The sequence below is a fragment of the Cydia amplana genome, chromosome 19, assembly GCF_948474715.1.
Source record: "Cydia amplana chromosome 19, ilCydAmpl1.1, whole genome shotgun sequence".
NCBI lineage: Eukaryota > Metazoa > Arthropoda > Insecta > Lepidoptera > Tortricidae > Cydia > Cydia amplana.
Genome location: NC_086087.1, coordinates 14,388,348 through 14,414,570, shown reverse-complemented (window position 1 = coordinate 14,414,570; position 26,223 = coordinate 14,388,348). Strand labels below are relative to the sequence as shown.

Genomic DNA, 26,223 nt, shown 5'->3' with positions numbered 1-26,223 from the left:
GATGAGCCCTACACAACCCGAGCGGCACGTGGCTCTGCTACAACGCCTACCTGCTGGTCTACGAGCGGCAGGGGCTGGACTATGAGAGGTATGCACACAGATGAGCCCTACACAACCCGAGCGGCACGTGGCTCTGCTACAACGCCTACCTGCTGGTCTACGAGCGGCAGGGGCTGGACTATGAGAGGTATGCACACAGATGAGCCCTACACAACCCGAGCGGCAGGGGCTGGACTATGAGAGGTATGCACACAGATGAGCCCTACACAACCCGAGCGGCACGTGGCTCTGCTACAACGCCTACCTGCTGGTCTACGAGCGGCAGGGGCTGGACTATGAGAGGTATGCACACAGATGAGCCCTACACAACCCGAGCGGCACGTGGCTCTGCTACAACGCCTACCTGCTGGTCTACGAGCGGCAGGGGCTGGACTATGAGAGGTATGCACACAGATGAGCCCTACACAACCCGAGCGGCACGTGGCTCTGCTACAACGCCTACCTGCTGGTCTACGAGCGGCAGGGGCTGGACTATGAGAGGTATGCACACAGATGAGCCCTACACAACCCGAGCGGCACGTGGCTCTGCTACAACGCCTACCTGCTGGTCTACGAGCGGCAGGGGCTGGACTATGAGAGGTATGCACACAGATGAGCCCTACACAACCCGAGCGGCACGTGGCTCTGCTACAACGCCTACCTGCTGGTCTACGAGCGGCAGGGGCTGGACTATGAGAGGTATGCACACAGATGAGCCCTACACAACCCGAGCGGCACGTGGCTCTGCTACAACGCCTACCTGCTGGTCTACGAGCGGCAGGGGCTGGACTATGAGAGGTATGCACACAGATGAGCCCTACACTTAACCCAAGAGGTACGAGAGGTATTCTTATTTACAATAATTTCACTTATAGTTCCCTCGACACTATAATCCCTTTTTGGTATGATGAGAATGAGTCCAATCCTTTAAAAAGTAAAAACAAAACAACGGGTTGCACTCCGGGAGTGCCGGTAGAAGTGAAAACTCAATGACATTGTAACAGTTTTTCGATCAGAGCACGTGTCCGTCTTACGAATTTTCAATCTGTCGAATCTGTCGGTCACGTGACCTGTCGCGAGTTTAACATTTTTTCCCCACCTCAAAAATGCACGGCGCCGCTAAAGAAGTTTTCACTTAAAAAAAATATTTCCAAATCGGCCTAATACATCTTCGAACACTGGGGTATCATATACAGACATTAAAATACCCCTACGACACTTAAATAGAAAAACTTACTTCAGAATGAGTAGCGTAATCATACGTTTTACTACCTAAGAGTAAATTTAATAAATCATTTGTTTAAAAGTGTAATCATTTATAATATGCTTTAACACAGTGCTTATTTTGCAGGTACCTGCCCGACATAAAAGGCAAAGAGCCCGTCATCAAAGACTCGGAGACCCTCGACCCTGACGAGAGCGACCTGCGGAAGATGTGCGTTATAGCGTAGATTACGTGCGGTGCGGTGGCGCGGTGAGTTCATCAATACTTCATGTACACTCAGCTAGAAAAGTGTTTGGTGCCTTAAAGAATTAATTTCATCCATAATGTGTCCATGCAATTTTGCAGCTTGAAAAAGACAGTTTAATAGTACATTATTGTCGAGCTTCGGAAGTAGCTACTTGCAGGCTGAGGATTCGTTTTAAACGGACGACCTTGGGAGTCCGTTTAATTGAATCCGAAGCCAGCAAGTAGCCTTCCAGCCGAGTCATATATAATATAGTGCTTTTCTCAAAAATGGTGCAAGAAATAGAAATATTTTACAGAAGCAACGTTCTAATGTTCACAGAAAAAAGTAAAACCATTAATAAACTACGCACTTCGCGACCTATTTTTTAACCGGCAACGTCGACTTTGCCGTCCATTTTTGAGAAAAAATTTAAAATTTATTCAGCTGTTAGACCTCAAGGGCTCTTTCACAAGTCAATACATATGTAGTGAACAATTAATCCTTTGCCATCGTATTTTCTCGGAAACGTTAGTGTTTGTCATGCTACTTCACTCAACCTCAGTATTTTTTGTACTGATAGTGACTGAAATAGCATAACACGTTAGTGCATTTCCGTGAAATTACGATGGTAAAGGATTATTTACTACATCTGTATGTGTATAACGTGTACAGTAACATCATATAGGGACATGAAAAATAAATGATAACTTTCATAAATTCAAGCCAGTATCTTGGTAAACATTAGTACTTTAATACTGTATATGCAGTTTTGCACACTTTTATTAGAAAAAATATGAACTATTTATGAACTTGCTACTACTGCCATCTACAATAATATAAAGCAACTTATTAGCGTTGAGAACTACAAGCACTCGTGATCTAGTGAATTCAAGTGAAACACAACTATTATCTAACCAATATTAAATTATAAATATTATAATCTACCCCTTTTGACAGTTTGGTCCGCTTTATAAAAATCTAACTCATACAGTACAAATAAATAGATAATACTCAAAGTATATATGAGTTTCATGACACTTTATGGAACAAAAAAACTCAAAAAATAATATCACCCATGTAATTTCGCTTTTGGGTATGGTATCGCTGAACTGTCAAATGGCAATTATAATATCAAATGGAATAAATGTAATGTTCCTAATAAAATGTATGTTAAATTAGGATATATTTCGGACATGTTGAAATATATCTTGTTGTATGTACAGTGCCTAAGGAATTAATGGTGAAATATTTATTATTTATGATTCTGATTTTATTTTTAGACATTTAGTAGAGTATAAAAATATGGATTATATATCAATTGGTCGTGGTTAGGTATTTTTGGAAAGAACGTATCCATATTTTTAGACTCGACTTTGTCTGACAGCATTTTATAGTTATTTTGTAAATTGAATTGATCATGTATGTAATTTCCTTGGTGGAAAATATGTCTGGTTTTATTAATTGTAACTGTTTAAAGGTTAGATTTAACCTTGGGTTATTACAGGAATTTAGAGGGACTTATACATGAATTAACACTAAAAAGTATCTAACAAAATCGGGCAAATTTATTAAAATTTGTCTAAAAAAAACCAAACAATATTTAATTATCTATGACACAATTTGTCTGTGACACAATTTATATTGTCAAGATTGCACCATTGTCACCTGACAATGACAATTCATCGTACATTGCTGGTCCAATTGTTGTCACTTACCGACCCAGAAATTAACTGGAATTTGTTGTCAGCTGACAATTGTCAAGTTGGTCAAATAGGCGCCTGGTGTCATAGTTATAGGTACCTACTTCTATGCTGGAAATACAAATGAAATGTAATGTATGTATGGTCTCTCTCAAAATTGTTATTGATTCTGTTATATTCGCCGCAGTTTTTATTAAAGCTGGCTTGTTGTCTAAAAATTAACATTCCTTCGTCGTTCGAAGGCTCGTTATAGTATTTAAATATTATTTCCGCTTGGTACAAAGCTTCTATTTATACCAAAAAATTGCGCTGAGTTTAAGGAAACAGCTAAGTCAAAAATATACTTTATTAACCTTTATGCAGCCCCAAAAATGGCGTAATGTAACATTTTTTCAATTATTACACCAATTTGACACTTGTCATCTGATAATGACAATTCATCCAAACTCGTTCATCGACCCAATAAATAAAAATCGTTTATAAGCGATTCAGAAATGTATTTACATGAAGTATCAGAAGTGTCAGATGACATTGTCACTAAAATGATCTCTAAACTTTTGATCAAGAATATGATTTACTTAGATCAAATCATTAGGCAATTACGGTCCCTATAAGATCCAAGGATATTGTCAAATGTCATAACCATTGTCATGTTGAATAGGGCCATGAGAAATCATAGTCGGCTGCAAAAAGTTTAAATAAAGTGGAGCCATTACGCTATAGAATAGCTGTACCAAAAGTGATGTATAATTTAGATTTTATTTATGTGATAAAGTATAATATTCGCACGGGCCGGCGCCCGGTTATTTTTTTAATAGTAATGGAGACTGATGTGATGTAATATAATAATGTGATGTGCTATATTTACTCATTGATCTATTTTTTAATCGATTATGTATAGGTTATAGTCGTAGTGGCGTCATTGTATCTATATTTATGTATATTACTTATTCTGCTAATTATATTTAAACTGTACTTATAAATGTAGCTAATTATCATATACTTATAAAGGGATGGCAACACGCATGTGACAACATTGGAGTTGCATGCTTCCATAAGCTATGGTGTCCGCTTCGAACGCTTGTTTGCTACCATATAATAACAGTTTTACGTAAGGTTCTATTGTATAACGTTATTTCAAATTAAATTCTAATCTTCTCTGCTCTTCTATGCTTTTCTAAATAGTTGTAAATAGCCATAAATATAGATACAATAAATACCCTATATCTTATAAAACACGCATGTAAGTATATGTAATGTTTATTATAAATATGTTATCGGCGGTTTAAGTTTTCGTCATAGAGTTATTATTAATTATTAATGTAATTATTGTTTGTAGCAGGAGCTTTATTTGGCAAGAGGGGCTCAACTCTTCCTAACAGAAATGTATGTATTTAAAACTAAACTCTGCCCATTTTCCCCTCTTTATGGTTTAAATAAAAAATAATCTTTCTTAATGAAGAATATAAAATTCAAGTTCTTTATATAAATCATCTGTTTTTTGGCTCTTTTCTTCACATCTGCTCTGTTTCTATGTACTTATGCTCATTTTGTAAAATAGTACAGATACTTCTGTTAGGTAAGACAGTATCGTTAGTTATTTTATAGGTACGGCTTCGGGCACAATGTCGTTCTGTCGTCCAAGGGGAAAACTTAATACATATGTACAATTAGCAGCAGAAATATAAAAAAGTGTCTACAAAGATCTTAAACTGTCAAATCCCATAATAAATCGTATCTGGTTGGAAGGATCGTGACAAAGAGTACCTACCTACAGGATGGTCCAAAAATACGTTGACAAAGTTTTTTTTAATTATTTTATTAAGTATGTCGTAACTATAGTTCGTTTTTTCTAGCATTAGAAAGAATTTGAAAGAAGGTAAGCGATTTTGACATGTCTTTTAATTGAAAAACACTTTTTAAAAATCAATAACTATTACTTATGAAAGCAGAAGACTATAAAATATCGTATTAGATTCATAATTGTTACATATTTACCGTAACTTATTTTTTAAATGTGTTTTTTAGTTAAAAGACACATCAAAATTGTTTACCTTATTTCTAATGCTAAAAAAACGAACTTAGTGCAAAATAAGATTAAAAATTAAAATTACAGTATTTTTATGCAACAAAAATTAATTGTCTTCAAAATAGCCTACTTTCGCTTTGATACACAAACGCAAACATTCGTTAAAATTTTCAACGAAATGCCGCAGCTCCTCCAAGGATATTTTTTCCCATTCTTTGGTAAGTGACGCTTTTAGAGCGTTAACACTTTTGTGTTTAGTAGCACAGGCCCTTGTCTCTAGGATTGACCACAAACTATGATCCATTGGATTTAGATCAGGCGAGTAGGGTGGCCACTCTTTAGAACTTATGAATCCGGGTTATTAGCAGTGGTGCAAAGATAATTAAATAATTAGAAAAACGTTGTAAACGTATTTTTGGGCCACCCTGTATATAGATAGACAAAGGAATTCTGACGCGTATATTGGTCCTTTCACACTGGCTCTTGCAAAACAGGTAGGCCTTGAGGTAACTTTTGTTGCTAATTGTACATTTTATTGTTTTTCTCGCGCGACAGTACCACGGAACGAATTCTAGTGATTAGTCGCGTGTAAGTATTAGATACGCTCGAGCTACTGATATTATTGTAAAAGACATTTCACGAATGCACGGTGTTAGGCGGTTATCACACTAATATGATTTCCGCAGGTCCCAACTTAACCGACTTTTACCCTATGGCTTATTTAAAAAAAACTAGCGACTAGCCCCGGCTTCGCACGGTGAAGCGGTTAATGTTGGGAGGTTTAAATTAAAGTCCCAAACGCTTTATAACAAATAAATTTATTAAAAAATAACCCGAGCGGTGGTCGTGGTAGTGGTCCGTTAAATTTTAAATTAGCCTGTCTGATTTCACTGACGTAGGTGGGTACTCCCCTGACGTGGCAAGGTGGTCGTGCGAGCCCTGTGTTCGGACGCCGGGACGTCTCGGGAAGCGCCGAGGTCAGCTGGTGCGTGAAGCCGGGAAGCCTCTGGAGGGCCTCCTACTCTGCGGTCGGATCAGCAGGTCCCCCCTGCCGCCGTAGTTTTAAGCCGTCTAATTGCACCCTGGAATGTACATCGTCCAGCTTTATGTCCACGTATTAATTGGCCGCTCGGTATGAACCCCAACGATGACGCTAAGCAAGCAAGGGAGTAGCAAAAAGTAGATGGTGGGTGTTCATAACCAGAACGGAGTTACAGCGGTTAAGTGATATGGCAAGTAGGTACCAAAAGCAGAGTGCAAGATTATGAAATTAAATTACAATAATGGGGATCAACTAAAATGATAAAAATGCAATAAACTAAGCTTGTGAGCTAAGGCTATTAATAATCTGAAGTAAATAACACGCTGGGCAAAATGTATGAGACGCCATGTTATAACGGTACTTTTACCGTTACGCCGCGACGCGGCGGCTATCAACACTTACTAGAGAGGAATTATTTTAAAATACATGACACAGGCAAGGCACAATTAACACTAGGTACTGAAAATAAGCGTTTTAGCACAATAGAATTTAGCACACTAGATTCTTAAAACTAAGTAACGTTCAACACTTACCCAAACGGGGTGCAGGACGGGTAGAACTAACTAGTACTTAAAATCATTTGCTTATAGCAAATTTTAAAGATTTAGCTACACTTGGCTAGCATTGCCGATTTAAAAAAAATATTATTTAGACTTGCGCCGGCGCGTGAGAGGACACGGCACACGGCCGTGAACGCGACCGGCAGCGTCTATCCCTAAAGACGATCGAGCGCAGAGTGGGGCGCGGAGTGATGGCCGGTGGTATAAGAAGGGTAAAACTGCTGACATCGCCGTTCGGCGGAAAGTACAGTCGCGCACAGAAATGTTATGTTAATTTCTTAATTTCACATTATTTTAAATAATACTTTTGATTTAGATGCCTATAGTAACGTGCATCGTTACAACGGGTTAACAAATTATACATAAACCTTCCTCTTGAATCACCGCATCAAAATCCGTTGCATAGTTTTAAAGATCTAAGTATGCTTAGATATTGTGCATATATGCATATATGTATACAGACAGACAGCGGGAAGCGACTTTGTTTTATACTATGTAGATAGTGTGATTCAAAAGGAAGGTTTATGTATAATTTATTAACCCGTGCGAAGCCGGGGCGGGTCGCTAGTTATATATAAATATAAGCATAGTCATGCATGCCTTATCTTATGAGGTGCCATCAGTTTCAAATTTATCTACCAAAGTATATTTTGAAATGGTTGGTCCAAATGATTTGCTACTTATGAAATCTTGCCAGGTTCGTTTAGCTATAGCAGCGTTTTCTTATGTTTTAGCTACTAGACATACCATTTTATTGTCTACAACCTTATAGTCACTGCACGGACTGCACCAATACTGCAATTGTAAAGAAAGAGAAACGATAAAAAAAAATCGTTTCTCTTTCGCAGAATCTGTATTTCATATAAAAACATATTTTATGTTAATTTTATTCATTTAAATTGAACCCAGTGGCTGTTTTTATACTCTATCATGGCAAATACTTTTTTATTTTTAAATAAAATTTCATCTACGAATGATAAAATCGTGCCACGATAAGGGCTCATTTAGACGGTACGAGAACTCGCATGCGTGTTTCATTACATTGCGTCATTTGATCGGTCGGCTGAATTGATGTAACCTCAATGGTCCGCAATGTAACTAAAATCGTATACGAGTTCGCGCGCCGTCTAAATGAGCCCTTAATAAAAGTAGTAAAAGGTTTCTATGTTTATTTTTGCGAAGTGAAACGTACGAAAGTTTATCATCGATATGGAGGGATTTACACATTCCGAATAAGGATTCGGACACACACAAGGGTGTTCTACAAATCCCTCAAATTGTACGGAACCCCTGAGTTCTCTGGAAGCCTTAGAAGCGCTTGTCTATAGAATAGTGTCGGTTTATGGTTATGTTCGTGCTTGTACAGTTAGTGTAAGGCCTGAGTGGATGTTCGAAGCGGAGCGTTCGGCGGGGCGTGCAGCGTGGCTGTGGGTTCACGCGTGATGTGAGCAGCGTGCACTAAGGCCGCTCCTATACGGCTGCATTTGTTTAACATGCACGCCGCACGCCCCGCCCCGCTGCACGCACAACTCGAGCGTCCACTCAGGCCTTACACTTAGTATACACCGAGCTTGACTCCTGTTATTTAAGTAACCTATCCCTGTGCAATAAACAATTTCTTATATTAACTTTTTTTTTAATACTGACCCAAATCCCACACACATAGATACCGCGGTCTGCCGAGTTCAACGAAGTATATTTGACAGTGCATATAGTGGCCAAGTATATCGAAACACATTCTTCTTCTTCTTCTATTAGAATATATTTGGCCACTTTGGCCGACGCTAGAGTTTGTGCGGAAAGAGAAGAGTCGTGGAATGTAAGGGAGCCCATACATTTCACGTCTCTTTCCGGTCAGACTATCTATTTGATGCTATCTATATGTCTAGTTTATTAGTAAAACCATGGTATAATAATATACTCCGCCTGGTACTCTCTTCCGAGATTCGCGAATGACCTAACTGTCACTTGCCTACGTCATCATGCTGTTTACAGGTTCTCAAACTTTAAAATATGGGAGAATTTTAACCAACGGTGAACATTATTTTAACGGCATTAATTTTAAGTTATTCATGTAGAAACATAGTAAAATAAAACAAATCTATACTGCCCTTTTCACCCCTACTCTTACAGTTCCGAATAGAACAGCCAACCATTTTCGTAACAAAACATTAATTACCAAACTTACGACGTGAAAAGTTTGGAAAACACTGCGACTGCTGACACTGAGCGAGAAGGAAATAACAATTAACACGCGTTCGACAAGGATGACGGTCAGGGACAAAATGGCGGATTGTCAAATGTGACAGCGCTATCCTATGTTGCCAGTAGTGTAAACAGAATTACCCGAACGTCTGAAATTTCTTTCGTGAATCGGAAGATATTGCTAACGAATAATTAAAAGTGACGTGTTATTGTAAAATTTAAGATAAAATACAAATAAATGAAAATTATAAAATTATAAAGAAATATTTTAACTTATAGTCCGTCAACCAAATCTTGTCAGTAGCAATGTAAAGCAAACTAAAGTAGGGCAACACTCAAAGAGCAGTATTGCGCTAAGAAAAGCAGCAATGTACATCGAACCAAAATATTTTTTTTTCCGCTGAGCGCGCCCTGCGTACGTCAATTCAAATTGTCACTCGCGGTTTATTGAAAAAATTTGAAACATGGACGGACAATTTAAAAGCGATGATAAAACAATGTTAATCAAAATGATGAACAAATTTGAAGATATCAAAAAACAACTCCCTAACGTAGTGCTTATATTCTCTTTGTTCCCTATCTATGTCTTCTAAAGTTTACTAAAATAAAATCATATCAAAATGCAGATAATTAGATAGTGCATATATTTGTTATTTACAATATAATATGCCACTTGTTAATGAAAATTAGTGTACTCTTCTGGATGAATATGACATACCTGTGTAATTTTTTTGATTGGTAAGTATATATTGTACAATAGGATTACATATTAAAAATAAAACAACTGATATATGGGTGTTTATTTAATTTAAAGGTAAATAAGATAAGGGTCACTTTAGCTTACACTATAATTCAGGTCATTAATTGAAAAAATATAATGAAGTTACCAATGTTACCGGATCACTACAACCAAGCATAATACTCTGTATGTAAATAGTCACAACTGATTGCTGAAAATATTAGACATGTGGGCCTATGGACGGTTTCCAGGACACAATTTATGGTCTTGTTTGGATAGATTTAGGCATACGTTTTAATTTTATTTATGCCTTTTAACCCTAAAACAAAAAAACTGAACATAATCTTAAAAGTTCGAAAGAGTTCTTCCAGTATGTACTTGTCATAACCTCAATTTTTAGTAATGTTTACCATCAACGAGCATGATTGTACATTGTAGGCCCCTTAGCTTTGCTTATTCTTATTTAATGTATTGGTATTTAATGGTGACAGCAGAAATATCTCTTGAAACAGAAACGATTCAGAATGAAAACCAAATGAAAACAAATAAGGTGACTGGCTGTCATTCACGATCCACATTCCACAGATAAAACACAGATGAAACGCATTTTGGAATTATTCGAACACAGTGTTGCTAACCCGCGATTTTTCAAATTTGCCGCCTTTTACTACTGACAAGATTTGGTTGACGGACTTTATTAACCATAGATATAATGTACCCATGTAACATGGTATGTTGAAATAAAGTGGCAATGTTATTGTGACGTAGGCAAGTGACACTCTGGGAAGAGAAGACCATGTTTTATTAGACCATGAGTAAAACTTGCCCGATTGAAATGTTCCGCTTCTTACCGTGACAGATCCGGTTTCAATGTGTGCATCGCCTTATATTTTGAACAGGCAAATTAAGTTCCAAATAACTTTTAATTAAATGCGACTGCATTAACCATTAGGTATATAGGTAGTGTGACAAGCAATATTATATTGATATTCATAATTTTACTAATTGATTTTAATTGTTCATGTTTTTTTATTCCTACCCACATTTTATGTCAACAATACAAATGACATAATAGTAGGGCATATTAACATCATTATTTTAAATGGTCTTCTGACAAAGAAAATATTGTAGACAACAAAAATAAAGTTTTTTAGACCGAATAAAAGCATAGGTATAATAAATAAACCTAACATACCTGACTTTAGTTTTTCGCCTGCGCGCCGATAGTGATATATTGCCTGCGATACACTTAAGTTTTGTAAGAAATACCTACATTTTGATTTGGGTTTTCGGTTTACATGTCTGTTATTTTACATAAGTACGTAAGTACATAGTTGTAACTCAACATGAGGCTACTAATCAAAATATTTTTAGATAAGTACGCCATTATATTTTAAAAAACATTCAGGAAATGCGTAACTCCCTTTAGGAGTCCAATTTCCATGAAATAGGTAGGTATACTTACGTTAGTTTACATTTTTTTATGTGGGTATTTTGCATAATTTAGTTTTGATTTGACGTGATAATTTTTACCAGTCTACCCAGATCACAAGTGTTGAACGAGTGTGTATTTTACAAAATGGTTTTTAATTGACTTAAATAATTAATTTTCATGGTCTTTCGCGTATTTAAACAATTTAATTGAAGTGACGGACGATATTAAATCGTAAGTATTTTTTTAAAATCTGTCATGCTATATTCTCTCAATTAATAGCTTACCCAGCAACTATTCACAGTCGAATTTCGTTAGATTTCGATTAACAACTTAACACATTCAGTGCCAGCGCGAGCTACGCGCTACGAGCGTAGCCGATAACATGGGAAAAACCGTATGTAGCGAAAAGCGCAAACAGTGAACATAGCGGGTCGCTGGCAGTGAATGTTCATGCGAGTTTCATTACATTGCGTCTTTTGATCGGTCGGTTGAATTGTTGTAACCTTCAATGGTCCGCAATGTAACTAAAATCGTATACGAGTTCGCGCGCCGTCTAAATGAGCCCGTAAGTCTCACAAAATTATGTAAACTTCCAGTTTATTAAAAATCCACGATGGCGCCTAGCGTAGCTGGTTACTACGCCAACAAGACCATCTTTATCACTGGAGCCACTGGCTTCCTCGGCAAGGTGCTGGTTGAGAAGCTTCTCCGATGCTGTCCCGAGCTGGAGACGATGTACTTGGTGATGAGGGCCAAGAAGGGGCAGAGCTGTGAACAGAGGCTTGAAGGCTTTCTTAAGTGTTCGGTAAATTTCACCCTTTATAGAGCACAATATATCGGGCAAAACTTATATGTAGGGCAAAACAAAATATATACCTAGGGAAAACGCTCGGAGTGAGCATTCGCAATACCTTAGAAATGTTTGCCACCAATGTCTATAGATAGGAATCGAGGGCTTATAATGGTCTGAGTACTGTAGGTCCTAGTGTAAATTTCATTCGACAGCGTGACTTGGAAGTACGTTTTTTGTATGAGATTTTGAGTTTCCAAAACGTCCCGCTCGGCGCGCTGTTCAAAATCCCTTACAAAATTAGACTTAACGCAAACTCACTTTTCACTGTACAAACGTCACGCTATCGAATGAAATACACTAGGGGGTTCCTGTACCTTTTCAATAACTTTTAATCTTGGAAATAACATATACCTAACTTTAAAATATGTTTTAAAATATCACTATTTTTATTTTTCATGTCGGTACTTACTTATCTCTTTCAATTTCGTTCCATTTAGGTATTTAACCGTATTCACGAAGAGAATCCGCAGTGCTTGAAGAAGCTGCACCTGGTCCCTGGAGACATATTAGCAGACGGTCTGGGAATATCAGACGACCTCCGCGAGACACTGAGGCAGGAGTGCCAGGTCGTCTTCCACTGTGCGGCCTGCGTGAGGTGAGATATGATGACGATAGATGCGATGAGGACCAACAACGGGCAGCTTTTTGGCATATACCTAAATATACTTGACCTTTTGAACGCCAAACGGCGCATCCATTTGCCGTGCCACTGACGCCCCGGGGGTAAAATTTAGTTTTGTGAATAAATAATGCCAACCTAAAAGTGGGGTGTTTTTCAGTAGATTTTCATCAATAAACGATCGACGGCAAATGCCGTCTTTGGCGTCGTTGTCACGATTTTGCGTTGACGTCAATTGCCGTCTGTGGCGTTCAAAAGGATAAGATGAAAGCTTTTCACAATTGGCATGATAAAGAGTAGGTCTTGATTGAACAGGGTGATAACTATTAAATTAAAAATTAAGAAAACCCCTGCGCGCAGAAATGCCTTACATAATTTTGCAAAAGAGCAGATACTATTCAAACTGCTGAAACATAGCTAAGAACCACCGCACGGAAGTTCGCTTTAAAATGAAATCGCTTTCAGATTTAGAGGTTAGATTTTCGCTTTTTATCAAAGTAGGTATGTACTTAGTTTTAATTAAAAATTGTGTTGTGTTATAGGTTCGACATGCCTATCAAGGATGCTACCGCCCTCAACGTACGTGGGACCCAGCGTGTCTTACACCTGGCAGAGGGCATGACACAGCTAGAGGTATGATAGAGCCATACAGCATTTCATGTCACCGATTTCAGGGGAGCGCCGGATTCGCCTGCATGGCCAAGACTATCGCAAACTCAAACACGAATAATTAATAGCATTTTATGTGTACAAAGGCTTTTAACATTCAAGGCTTCGTCACACAGGCGCGTTTTCCAGGCGCGGCGTGAGCGGGGCGTGAGCGTTTTATAACTATAAGTATTTAAAAGCGGCCCGCCCCGTTCACGCCGCGCCCGGAAAACGCGCCTGTGTGACGAAGCCTTAAGTATACCTAGTCTAAACTAAACGTGGACCGTGCAATGCAAACTAGGAGTAGGTATTATATGCATTAAATTTAATATAATCCAATAGGATGCCGATTCGGTATAAGTAGGTTGCCAATTATTGACAACATTTTCTGTAGGGAGGGGCTTTTGTTTTGCAATAGTTAGATAAGTATATTAAACTTTGCACATATGACGATGATGATGATGACTACGTAATGTACACCCTTCCACAGGTATTCGTCCACGTCTCTACCGCGTACTGCCGTAGCGAGCTGCCTGAACTTGAGGAGCGGGTGTACACGACACCCCACACGCCTCAGGACGTCATGAGATGCGTTGAGTGGATGGACGATGAGCTGCTAGCACATTTGCAGCCCAAGTATGTACTAACATTAACAGAAACACTATTTAACACATTCGGTACGGCAGCGCGAAACCCAAACTTACTGCCAGTGCGTTACGAGTCATATACTTCCCGTATTGAGAAAGCCAAATTTGCGGCACGACCTACATTTTCCCGTACCATGTTCTGACTTTAAAGGTCCCTACAGACCTGGAATGTTATCGATTTGGACTAAAAAATTCTGATTAATAGACTATATCCTTGTGTATATACAGTTGCCGTCGCCCGCGGATCTGTATAAAATTCCAAAAGATATAGGCATTTTTCAAAATCCTTAATTTTACGGGAATTTTAACCACCGCCGCACCGGGGGTAAGACAAGCGCAGATAGCTGCCGCACCGGCGGAAAGTCTAATACGGCCAAATGCTTCCCGTAACGCAGCGAATGTGTTAACTGACTATGAATAGAATATAATAGAATAGAATATATTTATTTGTATTAATTGTACATCGTCAGACTCAAACATTATTTACAAATATTATAAGATAGCTTAGCTTATATTATATAAATTTATTTTATGGTTTCGACATATTTAATCATTCATCCAGGAATTCTTTCACCGAGTAGTATGCTTTTGATGTGCAGAACGTTTTGAGTTTACGTATGAAACAGTGTTCAGTACTCGATTTTTTGATTATGAGTAGTAGACCTTAACTCAGTTGCAATAAGGTTTTTGACACAATTCTAGGGATTGACAGGGCAAGCTATGATGGCGCCATCTGCTAAATAAATACTTCGACCGATCAACCCCATTCAAGCACATAAACTGTCAATGATGGTACCTATGTACTCAATTAAGACAATCTTGGCATCATGTGGATTGCTAGTGCAATATGGATTATAGCAGGGTTTCTCAATATTTTTATCTCGCGTACCCTTTAATCAAATCCCCAAATGACAGCGAACCACATGACGAAAAAAGTTTGGCGTGTAACCAGACCTACCTTCTAATTAGCCGCTTGTCGTGAACCCTTCGCTGGGGAACCCCTTTGAGATTAGAAGACCTTAAAGACCTAAAGTACTTATTAGAAAATTAATAATACCTAATGCGTAAGTTTTATCTTGCAGTATAGTTATAGATATTTTCATACTTCTCGATAATATTTCAATGCAATTAGATTTAAAAAATTAATGTCTCTTTTTCAGATTGATACACCCTCAACCGAATACCTATGCCTACACTAAAGCTCTGTCAGAGTCATTGGTTGCGCAGTACGAAGGAAAGTTTCCCATCGTCATAGCGAGGCCCTCTATTGGTGAGTAGCTGGAACTTTTAAAACAGTGCAGTATTTTAGGCCAAGTACAGTCTTCGAACAAGCTTCTAGGTACAGTACAGATAGCCTGCTTAATTGTTTTACAATATGGCTCCGTTGTGTACACCCACCGTACTTAAAATCCTCGGTGAGTTGATGTGTTCCTTCCATGCCTACGAAGCTGACGATTTTGAGTCAATACTCTACATTTAATGTAATTTTTTTGGCGCAGTATATTATGTGACTTTAAGTTAAAGATACAAGATGTCAGACCTTCCATTCCTTCCAATGCGCGAGAGAGTGTGTACGGTGTAGGTATTGTATTGTAGTCAGTAGCGTAGCGTAGTGGGGGCGGGGGGGGCGGCCCGCCCCGAGCGGCACTTTTAGGGGGCGGCAAAATTTCAGAATAAATACCAATAATATCGTATAAATATTTGAACTATTTCAGTCGCACTTATTATATTGAAATACGTAAGCTAGGGGGCGGCAAAATTTTCATCCGCCCCGAGCGGCCGAGATCCACGCTTACGCCACTGATTGTAGTTCGGGCGATTTTCCGCAACTCGACAAGCGACGCTTATTTTGCATGAGAGAGAGCAGAGAGCGTCTATAAACTGTAGGATTAATAAGCCTGCCTTTTGCTTTGGGCCTTGTTGTCTGATTTAAATTTCTAAATAAATAAGTAAATATGAGATTAATGTCACGAGGCAATTTTATTTTCACCACACCAGCTCGGAAAGGCTTACTTTGCACTTCAAAACAGGATAGCAAAGTTACAACTTTGCTATCAGTAATTCACATGTAGGTAATCAAATGCAAATTTTGAGTTGTTTTCTTATGTTTTCTGGTAGAATTGAATTTTAAATGATGATTTTGGATGATAAATATTTACATTCATTTGAATTTGATTTGGTTTGATTTTGTTTGACATTTTACATTTAATATTTGCTTCGGGTTGGTGTGGAGAAAAATTTCGTTTCACTCGGGGGCAAATTTTGTTTAACCCTCGTGCTTTGAAACCCTCGCAACGCTCAAGATTCCAGTTTTCGAACGTTCGTTTCTTGTAAAACAAATAACTATTGTTACTAAATTCTCGTGACACCCCAGCGGGCTTAGCACGGTTCCATTTTTATCGACTATCACTAAGCCCGTCACTTTCGCACTTACATACTTGTTAGAACGTGACAGGCATGGTGATAAATGATAAAAATGCGACCGTGCTACTAGGGCTGAACTGGACATGCTTTCCTTCTATTCCTAGTGGCAGCAGCCCTGGCAGAGCCCCTCCCAGGCTGGGTGGTCAGCCTGAGCGGCCCCACCGGCCTGCTGGTGGGCGCCGGCAAGGGCGCCGTACGGACCATCTTCACCAAGGAGGCGCTCACCTGCGACATTATCCCCGTGGACTTTGTGGTCAACGGGTGTATATTGGCCGCGTTTAGCACGGGGATCCATAAGTAAGTGTCTAGTTGTCTTCAGTCCATTACAGCTACGAAAATGTTACTGTATATCTGTATAAAAATAATCATAAGCTATAACGGCATTAAAATACAACTCATATTGATATATTTTAAGGTTCCTTTTTTGTTGCCAATCTATAAATTTGAGTACCCGTTTTATTTTTAAACTACCTAAAGTCGATTAATTAGATGACCGGTTAAATATGTGCCATAATTAAATACACTTTCGAAAATGAGGCCAGTATATAGCTACAATTAATCTACAACTAAGAATTTTTTTACAGGCCAAAAGAGATACAGGTGGTGAATTTGACGGTGTCTAGAAGGAACCCAGTGACCGTGGGAGCATTAATTGATATGGGTAAGGACACTAACAACTTTTTGAACCTCATTCTGATCTCACATGGGGGCAGAATTACAGGGCAGAGGGCAGAGGAATCAGCTAATGTTACTAATGCAATTGACCAGCCTCAGCCATATTTTTATAATTCGCTATTTTATAGGTACCTACATCTCAATTTATCATTAGTGAATTTACGATAATTTTCTGAGAGAGATAGAGATAGATAGAGATCTTTCTTATCGCCACTTGCACCATCCCACTAACCCGGGGTTAACCGGTTAAACTGTTAACTCTTGGTTAACTCAGTGTCAATATATTTTATTGGTAACCATGGTAACTCCAGGTTTAACCAGTTAGACCTCGGGTTAGTGAATGGTGCAAATGGCCCTTAGCATATATTACAAAACACAGTACTACTAGAGTCTGTGCGGAAAGAGAAGAGTCGTGGAATGTATGGGGCAGGGATGTTGCGAACATCCGCATCCGCATCCGCAACCGCGGAACTTCCGCATTATTTTCAACATCCGCATAAAATCGATGCGGAGCTTATGCGGATGCGGATGTCGAACAAGTCGGTACAGGAACGTCTTAGCGGCGGCGTAAGTGCTAGGTAATTTCATAATTACCTATAACGAAATCGTCTAGATCCAGAAAAGTCAGCCAAATTACTGTTTATTAAATATAACGCACCTATATTCTTGTTCAAATACTAAACGTTTCGTTTTTTTTTAAATAAAAAAATACTAAAAATGTAATATTTGACGTTTTCTAAGTACCTAATCTTGACATCCGCATCCGCATCCGCGGATGTGAGCCTTTAAAAATCCGCATCCGCATCCGCATCCGCGGATGTCAAAAAATCGGCATCCGCAACATCCCTGGTATGGGGCCCGATACAATTCACGACTCTTCTTTTTCCGCACAAACTCTACAGGCCAGGCCGCGTAGCCAACATGCCAATCGCTTACTCACGCTCCGTAGCTGTCGCACGTCACTGTCGCACTAATATGTTCAATTTAATTTAATTTTATGATGTATAAACTTAATGTAATAACAACCTTTTCCTTGTCAATGCCTCCCGGAGCCTTAAGCTCCAGAGGTATAAGCTCCGAATAATCAAAGTACTTACCTAATTGAGATAGAGATAGAGATAGAGATAGAGATCTTTATTTGCATACCATTGTATAGATGTTACATACATGGACCCTGGAAAGGGTGTAGCAAAAATTAGGTAGTTCACAATATCACAGTTTGCTTATTATTACTTCTTACTAATTATTATCATTCTTATACATTTTCAAAATTTTCTAAATTGCACTTTCTAACTAATACTTCTTGTTAGGTACCTATAAACAAGGGTTTCTACATATTCGTATTAAGTATAACCGTTCGTTTTACTTAATATAAAATATGTTATAATATACAATTATGTTTATATATACAACACAAGTTACAAGTACAAGCTACATACAAGGTACATAGCTTTACATAATATCATCCTCCATAAATTCGGCTATTGAGTAGTAACATTTATCCATCAGCATAGTTTTAAGGCGGTTTATGAAGTTAGAGTCTGTTTTTAAATATGTGGGGATTTTATTGTAAACATTTATGGCTCTGTAGTATGGTCCGTTCTTGTATATTTCTAATTTAGGCTCCGGGAGTTCTATGTAGTGTTGACGTCGAGGGTTTTGACAAAATTGGAATAAATGTAGGTTTTTTCGGACAAATGTAGCTACTTCCAAAATGTACAGAGAGGGGAGGGTCAGTAAGTTAAGATTTTTGAAGTGTGGTCTACAGCTGTGGGGTGGATGTATATTTACTAGGATCCTGATACATTTTTTCTGCATGATGAAAACGTTTTGAATGTCGGTGCTGTGGCCCCACAAGAGAAGTCCGTAGCGTAGCCATGCGACTGCTTGCGAGTGATACGCCGCCAGCGCACACTCTAAGGTAGTGCTACACTTCAGTACGCTAAGTGCATACACAAATCGGGCAAGTTTATTTTTAATTTTTTCTACATGTATTTTCCATGTCAAATGGCTGTCCAGTGTAAGGCCCAATAAGGTGCAGTCGGGTACTTCTTCAATATTTAGGTTGTTTATTACAGTGTTGAGATTTAGGGGTTGCTTTTGTCTTGGTCTGAATTGGATTAATTTTGATTTGTCATTATTTATTATGAGGTTGTGATCGTGGAGCCAATGAGTTATTGAGTTAAAAGTTTGTTCTATGTAGGAACTGCTGCTATTGTTATCTGGGCATTGGAATAAGATCGATATGTCATCGGCAAACATAACAACTTTGTGTTCAGTGGATTTTGGAAGGTCATTTATGTAAATGAGGAATAGGATGCATCCTATGACACTTCCTTGTGGGATTGAGTTCTCGATATATCGTATATTGGATTGGATATTGTGTAATGTTCTGGTTTGGTTTTCAAGGTGTTCTATTTCTACATATTGTTGTCGTGACGTGAGATATGACTTCATCCAATCTAGTGCTTTACCACGTATGCCTATTGCGTTTAATTTTTGTAACAGTATGGGGTGTGACACTCTGTCGTATGCTTTGGACATGTCTAACAATAGTCCCACTGCGTAGTGTTTATTTCTTAAGTAGTCAACTATTGTTTGCACGTAGTTAAAAGCTGCGAGGGTGGTAGAACGTTTTTTACGGAAAGCGAACTGATTATCATTTAACAAATTGTGTTTTTCTAAGAAACTGTAGATGCGGTTTAATAAGTGGTGAACGGTGTTGGTCACACATACTGTATACAGGGTGCTTCCTGTAACAGGAGCAATAAATTAAACTGTAGGCTGTACTCCTCAAACTGACCAACATTTGTTCAGCAACTTTTGAAAATAACTCATGTTTTGATTTTTATTACACTTTAAAGTTTATTCTAAGACGCAATGTATTGCAAATTTTGTTATGTTTAAAGCGTGACAAGCAACGTCAAACACACTGATGTCAGCGTACATTGAAGGCAATATTTATTTTGTATGAAAAAGAGGAAGTCTAAAGGATTCATATTCTTTAAAAGTTGCTGAACAAATGTTGGTCAGTTTGAGGAGTACAGCCTTTAGTTTAATTTATTGCTCCTGTTACAGAAGGCACCCTGTATAGTGTTAAAAATACTTTATATCTAAGCCTTTCTTGTAGTGACTGTTTACCTAAATAAATTTAAAAAAAAAGACTAACGAATTTCAGGCCGCGTCCACGTGCAAGAGTTCCCCTTCTCCCAATGCCTGTGGTACCCCGGCGGCTCGCAGAAGACCTCACGTCTCCATCATCAGATCGCGCTGCTGCTCACACACCTGCTGCCAGCGTACTTGCTCGATCTGATGCTGTTGCTACTGGGACAGAAGCCTTTGTAAGTATCTTTGCTGGATCTATATCTGAATCCCTAAAGTCTTTTCTCCTATCTTTGCATTCCCTAATATTGTTTGTCATAAATGTCATAATGATCAGTTGTCCTAACACTAAAAACCCTAATTTTGGTTGCCCTAATTATTGATTGCTTATCCTAATGTTATTAAGCTAATTTTCTTTTTTGCGAGGGTCGCAGTTCTAACCCTAACCTAACCCACTTTTGTGGCAGCAAGTTCTGAATCCTAACCATTTTTCAGAACCTTACATTATGGAAAATAATCGTTATGACAATTGATCGTTAGGGCATGTGCCCATTAGGACAAACCAGTTAGGGCAAGTGACTTTAGGACAAACGTTGTTAGGGATTCAGAATGACACCCATCTTTGCTCATGCTTTCGCAATTAGAGAGTTCAATCCGTCACTCAATTGGCCTGCAGCCCCCAGACCTCATCATCTTCCTCGCGTTGTCCCGGCATTTTGCCACGGCTCATGGGAGCCGCTAGGCAGCTAATCCCAAGAATTGGCGTAGGCACTAGTTTTTACGAAAGCGATTGCCATCTGACCTTTCAACCCAGAGGGTAAACTAGGCCTTATTAGGATTAGTCCGGTTTCCTCACGATGTTATCCTCCACCGAAAAGCGACTGGTAAATATCAAATGATATTACGTACTTACATATTAAGTTCCGAAAAACTCATTGGTACGAGCCGGGGTTTGAACCCGCGAGCCGCGACCTCCGTATTGAAAGTCGCACGCTCTTACCGCTAGTCCACCAGCGCTTTGCAGCCCCCAGACCAAAGTTATATTGTAATGATTGTCAGATTATGATTAGTTATCATTCTTAAGCCGTTAACTTTTCAGGAATATCATAAGGTTATCCTATGGATAAGGTTATAGGTTAGATTTGTTGCCATATCCTGAAAAGTTACGCGTCACTGAGAAAAACCAAATTATGACTAACGAAAATGCGGACAAACAATACATTATAACTTAAAACTTTATGGGAAACAATAGAGAGCCAGCTTATAATTATTTGTTGTAGTATGGTGAGGTTGCAGAGGCGCATCAGCGCCGGACTGGCAACATTTCAATACTACTGGCTGAACGAGTGGCACTTCCGTAATGACAACTTCCTCGCGCTGCGGGCACAAGTCTCCAAAGAGGACGACGAGACTTTCTACACCGATATCAAGGTTACCTTCAATTTATTTTATTTCATTTATTTATTTGTTATTATTATTACATGAAATAAACTTACAATCTAATACAGTTTCCTACAAAACTGCACAGTTTGACTGCAGGCGCGAGTCTCTGTTATAAGTACTTACATAATCAACGTAAGATATTAAAACTACCTAATATCGTAACTGTAACTTAACACATTCATTGCCACCAGCCAAAAAAGACATCCGCGCCAGGCCTCAAACTTTGTCATATAAAGCTGTCGTACCACGAAAATCTCGTCATATAAATAAGTACCCGATAGTCGGGTTTTCGGCACTGAATGTGTTAAGCTGATATCACATCTAAAGCTATTTCGAGTCTGTCGTCAGTTCGAATGGCCGTCTCTTATTTCTCCAGGATGATTCTCTTAGGTGTTGTATGGGGATTTTTGAATCACGTTACATTTCGTTATATTCGGCTTGACCCATCCCCCTGAAAACCTCACGTAATTAATGGACGCCCCCTTAGTTGTATTCCCTTGAATGCAGATGCTAGTTGCAAAACCAGACAGGCATTCTTGGCTGTGATAATGCATCATATTACACATAAAACTTAGTAAGGATGGACTCTTACTTTCTGTCTAAAATTCTAAGGCCCACTTGCACCATCCCACTAACCTGGGGTTAAGCGGTTAAACCATTAACCCATTCATGGCCACGAACCGCCGAGCGTACACAATACGCCAGGCCACCATACAAATCGTTTTTAGCTAAAACGCATGACTCAGCTTATGGGTCTCGAGCCTGGCGCGAACGGTAAATAAATCGCCGCTTATGAAGCCGGCCAGTTGGACAGCATTATGCAACATTTTTACTAACCACCGATTTTCTGTGCCTATCAAAAAAGAAACTAATTATTGCAGTTTGTAGGAGTGAATATTTTTACTTTCTACAAGCGTTTAATGTCTGACCAAGCTAAGTTGGTAGCAAATTTTATAGCCCAGCCTGTGCAAATGTTAATTTAAACGTCATAATTTCATATAAGTATGACATTTAAATTACACTTAGGTACTCAGCCTGTGCTATCAAAATCGCTGCCAACTTAGCTTAGTCTGATTCTATTTAACTTGCCGTGTTTTTTGTTGTTGTTTTTTGGGGCAAATCTTGGAAGTTAAATTAGAACCGTTTCCCGATTTAGATGAAATTCAACAAAGGTGAGTTCAGGGTTCCAGAATTCGTAGCCAGGTCATTCGGATGAAGCAGGTTCGGGGTCCAGTTCATAGCACAGTCGGTCAGGTTAGGCGGGTTCAAATTCCGGTAATCCATAGCCATGGTCACAAAATACGAAATCACTAAACAGCACAGGAGGAGTATAAAGTCGCCAACGAATAAATCGTGACTAAATAATATTTTCCATGTTACTCCAAAATACATCTCTAATAGAGGGGATGGGATGAATCACGTCTTGAACTCTTGTGACAAATACCACATGAAAGATAATACCGCCGCCGCCGTTCGGATGCATTCCTTGTTTATTGTCCAAGTGTGTCCGATAAGCTTATACCTGGTCGGTCATTATCTTTGTTTTGGTAAACGCCATTATATTAGTAACAATAGAGAACTTAAAATGTATTATAGTACTTACTTTCTAATCTGCCGTAGAAACTACGATGTTTGAAAAAACTTGTAAATATTTGTCACAAACTATTTGTTATACAATACATATTAGTTAGTGGTGACTGTTTCAACCGCCGTGTTCTATATTTAAACGAAAAAAAATTAACTTTAACATCATTGTTAGTAGGTAATTGCCTAAGATACAATACAACGATCACCAAATATTATGACATAAAAGTACAGTGGGAAAAAATCCTCGTTGCCTTACCCCTCATACAAAACAAAATATTATTATACTACGGCTTGGTTCCTACAAATTGTTGCTTACCATCATCCAAACAGTAATCAGTTGTAAAATGGTACAGTATCAAACAGCTTCAACATGAAATAAGCTTTAAAACCAGCCAATAAAGTTTATTTTAGCCTGCTACGGAAACATTAGCAGTTTTTACAAGTAGCGCCAGGCCACGGTGACCCATACCTTGAGCCCTGCCAATAACTTCTGAAATATATATAGTTTTTGTATTTTTTCAATATAGATTTTTCTGTTTGCTTGCATCGCATTATGTATCTAGAATTTCAGTATATTTACTATATTGCACTGATAGTAAACCAAACTTGAATATTCGAGACCCTGTTTTCATTAAAAAAAAACGTGTTTATAATTTTTATCCTAATATGCCTTATAGAAATGATTGTTAGCTTATATGTTACTTACGTTACTACATCAAATTACGTTTCGTTTAAGTTTAAATCAGAATTTATTCAGGACTCACATGTGAGTCACTGGCCCTGCGGAACTGTTTGAGCATGACCCATACGCTGAGTCGCTGGCCCTGAATGGGTTAACCCAGTGTCAAACTCTACTAGTAACTCCAGGTTTAACCAGTTAACCCAGGGTTAGTGGAATGGTGCAAGTGGGCCTAAATGTTTATGGATGGTCTCTTTACGCCTCCATTTTCGAATTTACCGTCTTTTGACTTAGGACTAAAAATGGTAGCACATTATCGCATCGCACCGCACCGCGACCTTGGTGCGTCGCACCCATAAGTGAGAGCGAGAAATAGATAGATATCAGTTTCTCACTCTCACTTATGGGTGCGACGCACTAAGGTCGCGGTGCGGTGCGATAGTGTGTCCGGACTTTCTAAGATTGCTATCATGTATAATCTGTTCTATGATACCTACTCCGAAACCAATAAGTTTCTTCTTGTTAGATGGTGAACTGGAACTCTTATATCCGTGACTACATTTTCGGCGCTCGCACGTACTGCTGCAAGGAGGACCCTGCCACTCTGCCACAAGCCAGGATACTGCAAAAAAGGTACTCCTTGCCACGCGTATGAATCTGCCTAGTTAAACACCTACCCCCCCACCTATACCTAGTGTGTGTTGCCAACTCAGAATGATGAATTATTTTTGCCATATTAGCAATATGAACAGTCAGCAGCAATAGTTGCTAAGCGGGCGAGGTGTTCAAAGAGCATTTTCACTTAACTGTGCACCTTAAAGCGCGACTTAAGTCGTGTTTCAGTAACGTCTAACTGACTCTAACCGTTACATTCTTGACAAAATGTATGGGATCTGACATTGACCGTCAGTTTTGTAACGATTGCTAACCGGCCGTTAAAGGTGCACAGTTAAGTGAAAATGCCCCAAATTTACCTTGACGCGCTCATTCTCTTAACAATAAAGTCGCGTCAAGATCATTTGGAGACATCTCGCCCGCTTAGCAACTATTGCTGCTGACTGTAGGTATGGATTTATAGCCAGCCCCCTCCACACTCGTCGACAACTCCTCGCAAACAGCGAAATCGACTCCACACTCACGTTCGCGGCTTTGCGCCGCGATTCACGCACATAGTAGTCTGGAGGGGGCTCATGGAAAAAAGTTGCCAGATGATATGGCTGATCTATGTGGCCTAAATTTTGAACAGAGTTGCGTTGGCAACACCGCCTAATAAACGTAGGGACTGCTTGGCTTAAAGTGGAGTCCAGATAAGACAATTTTTCGCCAATCTGATGAAATTGTCCAATCGAATCAGGCCGTGCAGACGCAAACATACATACAATTTGATTCCCCGATCAAATCAGCAAGTGCGGATACAAAAATGCCAATTTTCGAAGTTAGTATCTATGGAATGCAAATTGGTGATTAAATTGTGTACGTGTGGACGCTAGATGAGGTTGGCGCCAATTATTTTCCTGATCAAATCGGTCGATTTGCCCAGCCCGCCTGGACACAGCTTAAAGGTCTCGTAACCAGGCCATAAAAAAAGTAGTGACTGCTAAAGCCCCCTCCACACTCGTGCGCGAATCAGCAAAATCTACTCCACACTCGCGTTCGCGGCTTCGCGCAGTGTGGAGGGGGCTTAATAAAGATACGCAACAACTAATCAGTTTGTCTGTCCCTGTCCCTATCTGGGTGCCTTTTGTGTCTCGTTTATTTAACGAAGAAATAAAGAATAATCAAACTTGTTTCAGATTGTACTACCTGGATTGGGCCGCCAAGACCATATTCTACTCGCTGTGTGCATATTTCTTATTCTACTACATTACAATAATTTTATCTGTCATCATGTGAATATTGTTATGTGTAGGTATATCTAATCTAACAGTCTAAAAGTGATGTCATTGCAAACATTATAATATTTATAAAGCCCCCTCCACGCGTTCTCGGCTTCGCGCACGAGTGTGGAGGGGGCTTAATATATGCCGGCAATTCGCGACGTGATGCATCCTCGGCAATCAAAGGATTTGTTAGTAAATAATTAATTTTATGTTATTAATAATTGATGTCATAATAAATACTCAATGAAGTTGTATTTATTAAGTTTTCCTTTTTTTGTACCCGTTGGGTACTTCCAAGCATAGATTAGTATATATTATTACACTTATTACCTTCCAAGTTCGCAGTAAGATTTCGTACATTATACCATAGAATAGTGTATGTTATTACCATTAACCCGCCTATTCCTATCTCTATCGCATGCGTATAATTATATTGCTGTTCTGCTCGCAGTCATTTGAGTGTCAC

The 26,223-nt window shown here is 39.0% G+C and overlaps 2 protein-coding genes across 2 annotated transcripts in view; both read left to right on the top strand.

Annotated features, from left to right (window-relative positions):
* The window catches only part of LOC134657191 (ubiquitin carboxyl-terminal hydrolase 32), an 86,762-nt gene extending 85,230 nt beyond the window's left edge, over positions 1 to 1,532 (top strand). The window contains exon 32 of the mRNA XM_063512744.1: positions 1,391 to 1,532. Coding sequence (XP_063368814.1) covers positions 1,391 to 1,490 — 100 coding nt within the window. The 3' untranslated portion in view covers positions 1,491 to 1,532. The remainder of the gene's footprint in view (positions 1 to 1,390) is intronic.
* Positions 1,533 to 11,379: 9,847 nt separating this feature from the next.
* LOC134656728 (putative fatty acyl-CoA reductase CG5065) lies at positions 11,380 to 25,770 on the top strand. Its single transcript, XM_063512240.1, has 12 exons — positions 11,380 to 11,431; positions 11,797 to 12,005; positions 12,491 to 12,648; positions 13,215 to 13,305; positions 13,811 to 13,956; positions 15,128 to 15,237; positions 16,496 to 16,688; positions 16,976 to 17,052; positions 20,245 to 20,407; positions 21,449 to 21,599; positions 24,404 to 24,510; positions 25,671 to 25,770. The coding sequence occupies exons 2-12, from the start codon at positions 11,814 to 11,816 to the stop codon at positions 25,768 to 25,770; spliced, it is 1,488 nt and encodes a 495-aa protein (XP_063368310.1). The 5' UTR covers positions 11,380 to 11,431; positions 11,797 to 11,813.
* Positions 25,771 to 26,223: the final 453 nt, after the last annotated feature.

What these genes read in the sequence shown, in the direction of transcription:
- LOC134656728 (XM_063512240.1), top strand. Translation starts at nt 11,814, where the DNA reads ATGGCGCCTAGCGTAGCTGGTTACTACGCCAACAAGACCATCTTTATC. An exon ending in CTAGCACATTTGCAGCCCAA is followed by an intron (nt 13,957 to 15,127) that starts GTATGTACTAAC and finishes TCTCTTTTTCAG; the next exon opens with ATTGATACACCCTCAACCGA. An exon ending in CTACTGGGACAGAAGCCTTT is followed by an intron (nt 20,408 to 21,448) that starts GTAAGTATCTTT and finishes TATTTGTTGTAG; the next exon opens with TATGGTGAGGTTGCAGAGGC.